Source organism: Haplochromis burtoni, unplaced genomic scaffold (assembly GCF_018398535.1).
Source record: "Haplochromis burtoni strain Fernald_Lab_line unplaced genomic scaffold, NCSU_Asbu1 Contig_2603, whole genome shotgun sequence".
NCBI lineage: Eukaryota > Metazoa > Chordata > Actinopteri > Cichliformes > Cichlidae > Haplochromis > Haplochromis burtoni.
Window position 1 is genome coordinate 1 of NW_024584964.1, and position 4,462 is coordinate 4,462.

Sequence of the window (4,462 nt, forward strand, 5' to 3'; positions counted from 1 at the left end):
ATGATCAGACAGGAGAGGGTTTTCAGGAAACACTGTTAAATGTTCAGTTTCTATGCCATATGTTAAAACAAGATCTAGAGTGTGATTAAAGTGGTGGGTGGGTTCTTTTACATTTTGAGAGAAACCAATTGAGTCTAATAACAGATTAAATGCCATGTTGAGGCTGTCATTTTTAGCATCTACATGATGTTAAAATCACCCACAATAATTATTTTATGAGACCTCAGCACCATACTCAACACATTAAAATGGTACTGCTGAACAAAATTGGCGCACACTTTTTGATATGGCCAGGTGTATGCTAAGAGTTACCTAAAGAGTTGTGGACCTACACAGTGCAAACAGCAGCTGTAAGAACAACAACAACAGACGCACAAAGACGCAGATGCACCATTTTTAATGCTGACAAGAAGAAGGCCGAACCTTTCCGAAATTAAGAAATTTGGGTCACTGCGTTATGCCCACAGGCAGAACAAGAGAAAACTAGACTCAAGGTGTAAGAAAGGAATTTTTGTTGGATATTAAAAAACAGTCCATCTTATATGGTCTACTACCCAGACAGTGGAAAATTACAGAAGCCTAGACTGGTGAAGTTTGGGACCAAAACAAGAGTAGAGAAACAAACAAACTGACATGACGTGATCTGGATGATGAGAGTGACTTTGGGAAGCAAAACAGGTCCAGGAAGACCAGAGAAAAGACTGATGTGAGTACAGAACACACAGACACTCAGTCACAGATCCCAGAAACTATGTCTGAGATGACCAGCCAGTCACAGGACTGTGAAATTAATTGCGAGGCTGCAAGGTACGCTTTCCAGAGTGAGAAAGAGGCCTGGGTATTTAAGTGAATATGCTACGGACGAGGAGGATTGTGATCAAGTGCTCACAAATATGGATTATTGTTACAGAGCAATGTGTAACATACCCTAAACATTCAAGGAAGCAATGACTTAATCTAACTCACTGAAATGGGTCAGTGCAATGAATGAGGAGATGTAATCACTAAGAGAAAAAAACACATTTACCTTAACCACTTTGCCCGAGGGCAATAAGTCAGTGGGCAGTAGATGGGTGTACGCAGTCAAAAACAGTGTTGACGGATCTGAGAAGTACAAGGCACGTTATGTTGCTAAAGGATACAGTCAGAAGATGGGCGTGGATTATGAAGAAACGATTTTCCCTACTGCTAACCTGACTAGTATCAGAGTGTTGATGAAAAAGGCAGCACAAGAAAACATGCTTTTACATCAGATGGATGTTAAAGCTGCCTATCTACACACACCAATAGATTATGAGGTATTCATGGAACAACCTGAGGGTTATGACGTGAAATCTGACATAAATGAAAAATGGGTGTATAAGTTGAATATGTCGCTACATGGGCTGAAACAATAAGCCAGAAATTGGAACAAGGTGTTGCATGAATATCTGGGTGAGAACTACTTTGTCCAAAATCCTGCTGACCATTGTGTTTACACAAAGATGACAGTACGTAAGGTGATTTTGATAATATGGGTAGATGACCTGATCATTGCTGCTAGTGAAGAAAGTGAACTAACTGTTGTGAAGGAAATGGTTGGAGCAAAATTCAAAATGAAGGATTTGGGTAAACTGAGACATTTCATTGGAATAGATTTTGACCAGAGTGATAATTGAAACAATATGTGGAAAACATAGTTGAGAGGTTCAACATGCATGATTGTAAAGAAAGACTGACACCTTGTGAGCAAAATCTGAACTACACTGATGGTGCAGGAAAGATAAAAGATCTCAAAGGGTACAGAGAGGCAGCTGGTAGTCTGATCTATTTGGCTACATGCACAAGACCAGACTTGAGTTTTATAGTCAGTAAACAGTCACAGTATTTTACCGAGCCAACTGAAGATCAATGGACTACAGTAAAACATGTACTGAGATATCTGAAAGGGAAATACGAAAAAGAACTGTTACAGAGAATATGACAATGAAGAACTGAGGTTGTGGTCATACAGTGATGCTTATTGGGCAGCTGATGTAACAGACAGGGGTAGTGCAACTGGTTATTGTATAAGTCTGGCTGTAAATGGTCCTTTGATTTCATGGAAAACCAAAAGGCAACATACTGTTGCATTATCTACCTGCGAAGCTGAGTACATGGTTTTAGCTGCAACCCTACAGGAGTGTTTGTACCTGATGCAACTGTTATAAGGTATTGATGGACAACAATATGCACTGCCAAACGTTTATGAAGATAACCAGGGTGCAATTGAGTTGGCTAAGAACCCTGTAATGAGACAGAGATGTTGACATAAAGTATGACTTTGTAACTGTGAGTGAAGGAAAAGTAACTCTGGATTATTGTTCAAAGGAAGAGGTCACGTATATATATACACATGACAAAACCTGCAACAAAAGTTAAGCTGTTTAAGTTTGAAAAGGTTATGTTTGGACATTAACCAGGTATACGGACATGTATACAGAACCGGGTGAGAAACCCTATATGTTTTTGTTAATTAGGAGAGTTATAATATGAGAGCAAGTAGGGATGTTGACATGAAGAAAGAAAATTCTCTCAATTATGGAAACAGCTAGAGGGTTTATTTATGTTTGATTTACATGTGTGTGGCTGTTAATAAAGTTGGCGCTCTCTCGGAGGCGTGCTCGTTTATCCAAAGTGGCCGAAGGCTGATGTGTGTTTAATCCTCCCTAAGTATAGTTGGTGCAGTTTACCATGTATGTCAGATTTCCTTGCCCATTTTCATATTTCTGCTAACAGACCTTCATATTAATGATGCACTTCCACTCCACTTTAGCGTCTTCAAGCAGGTGAAGTTTGGTTTTGAAGGGCAGCTGGACAGACTCCACCTCTGAATTGACCTTCACCTGGTGGACTGAGAGGACAACAAAGCACAACATGATGTTGGATGGAGACATTTTTCTTTGTCATGCTAGCAAAGAAAACAATGAGAAAAGTTTGATCTGTAGCTACAACACTGACCTCTGACTTTCAGCTCAAGTTGTTTCTTCATCAAGACTTCTCCCTCCCTGCTATAGACGGTGCAGGTGTAGGTGGAGTTGTCTCCATCTGTGGGGTATTTCAGGGTCAGACTGAGGTCTCCAGTTTTCAGCAGGTCTTCATTCATCTTTGTTCGGTCTCTGTAAACCTGGTGCTGTTCTTCAGGCTGGTCAAAGCCGTTCTCATGTACGTGGACCTTCCTGTTCTCTCTGTCCATCCACTCCACTGTACTCTCTTTAGGCAGTTGAATTATGGAGACTGGCAGCTTGACTGACTCCATTTCTGGATCCACTTCCACCTGATGGACTGAGACAAAGGGGGAGGACTTTCTTTAAGAAGAGCAGGATTAATATTTTCCCTGCAACAGTAAAAGTCAGTTATGAAAGTGCCATTCTCACATTTCCCATCATGAAACAATCATTATGTTAATTAATAGTTATAATAGAGTATTATGAGAAAAGTGACAAACTCTGCCTCTGTCCTCTCTGACATGTTCCAACTTGTCAACTTGTCTCTCATTTAAGTCTCTTATCTTAGTTCACCCTCTAATCTGTCACCCTTCCTGTCTTGACTCAGATCTGTATTGTGGTTCTGTCTTTTTCTTCATTGTCTGTCTGCTTCATTGGACCAAAAACATGTGTACTGAATCCAGTTTTACAACAGTAAATACTGAGCTCCTACTTGGTTTTGAAGTCTGACATTTGGTCCTTATTCTGTAGTGTACCTTTAATTAGAGAGAGTAGAAGGACTGCACGTATTTTCTGCAGTTATGAGTCCTCTCCAAGTGTTATTGCAGAGTCAAATGTGTTTTTATTTCTCTGAGTGTCTGCCCTTGAAGGGAACCCTGGCTATTAAGACATATTTGCGCTAAAATATGCACTGTGCTTTCAATAACATATATGTGGTATTAAAATACCCCAAATGTTTTCCTTTTATATAAAACCAATTTACCAGTAGGCCGGCATTGTTATTTACCTCTTAATGCACTCTGGGTAGTGACCCATATGGTTGCACCGCATCGAGTTCACAGTTAGCACCAGCTTCTATTCAACCTTTCCAGTTTGAACCAGAGCAATCCGAGAGAGAGAATGAAAATAGTCAACCAGTACTTAGTATAGATGAAGATGAAAACAATCCGTCACACGAGGACACGAGAGTGAGGGAAAACTACTGGTGTCTATGCGGCTACTGCTTGCCAATGTTGTGCCAAAATGTATCTCTGACAGAATTTGTTTTCCCTGCTTTGGGACCTTCGTACAACATCGGATGGGATTATTTAAATAAACCAGTAACTGTCACGGTTTGCGGGACAAGCCGTGTGGATTTGTAGTAAGGACCCAAAAGGCGGCAGCTCTGGTGCAGGTGAGTGTTTATTTACAGCAGTGGGTACAAACAGCAACGGGGTGTGAACATGAAACCGAAAACCTAAACTGGGTAAACTAACAACACAAACCAGGAATGACGG

General features: G+C 40.5%; 1 protein-coding gene across 1 annotated transcript; it reads right to left on the reverse strand.

Moving 5' to 3' along the window:
• Positions 1–2,626: 2,626 nt before the first annotated feature.
• Positions 2,627–3,215, reverse strand: LOC121813786 (myelin-oligodendrocyte glycoprotein-like). The gene is made up of 2 exons (XM_042217687.1): positions 2,980–3,215; positions 2,627–2,872 (listed from the first exon to the last, which is right to left on the reverse strand). The coding sequence occupies exons 1-2, from the start codon at positions 3,212–3,214 to the stop codon at positions 2,751–2,753; spliced, it is 357 nt and encodes a 118-aa protein (XP_042073621.1). The 5' UTR covers position 3,215; the 3' UTR covers positions 2,627–2,750.
• Between the last annotated feature and the right edge of the window lie 1,247 nt (positions 3,216–4,462).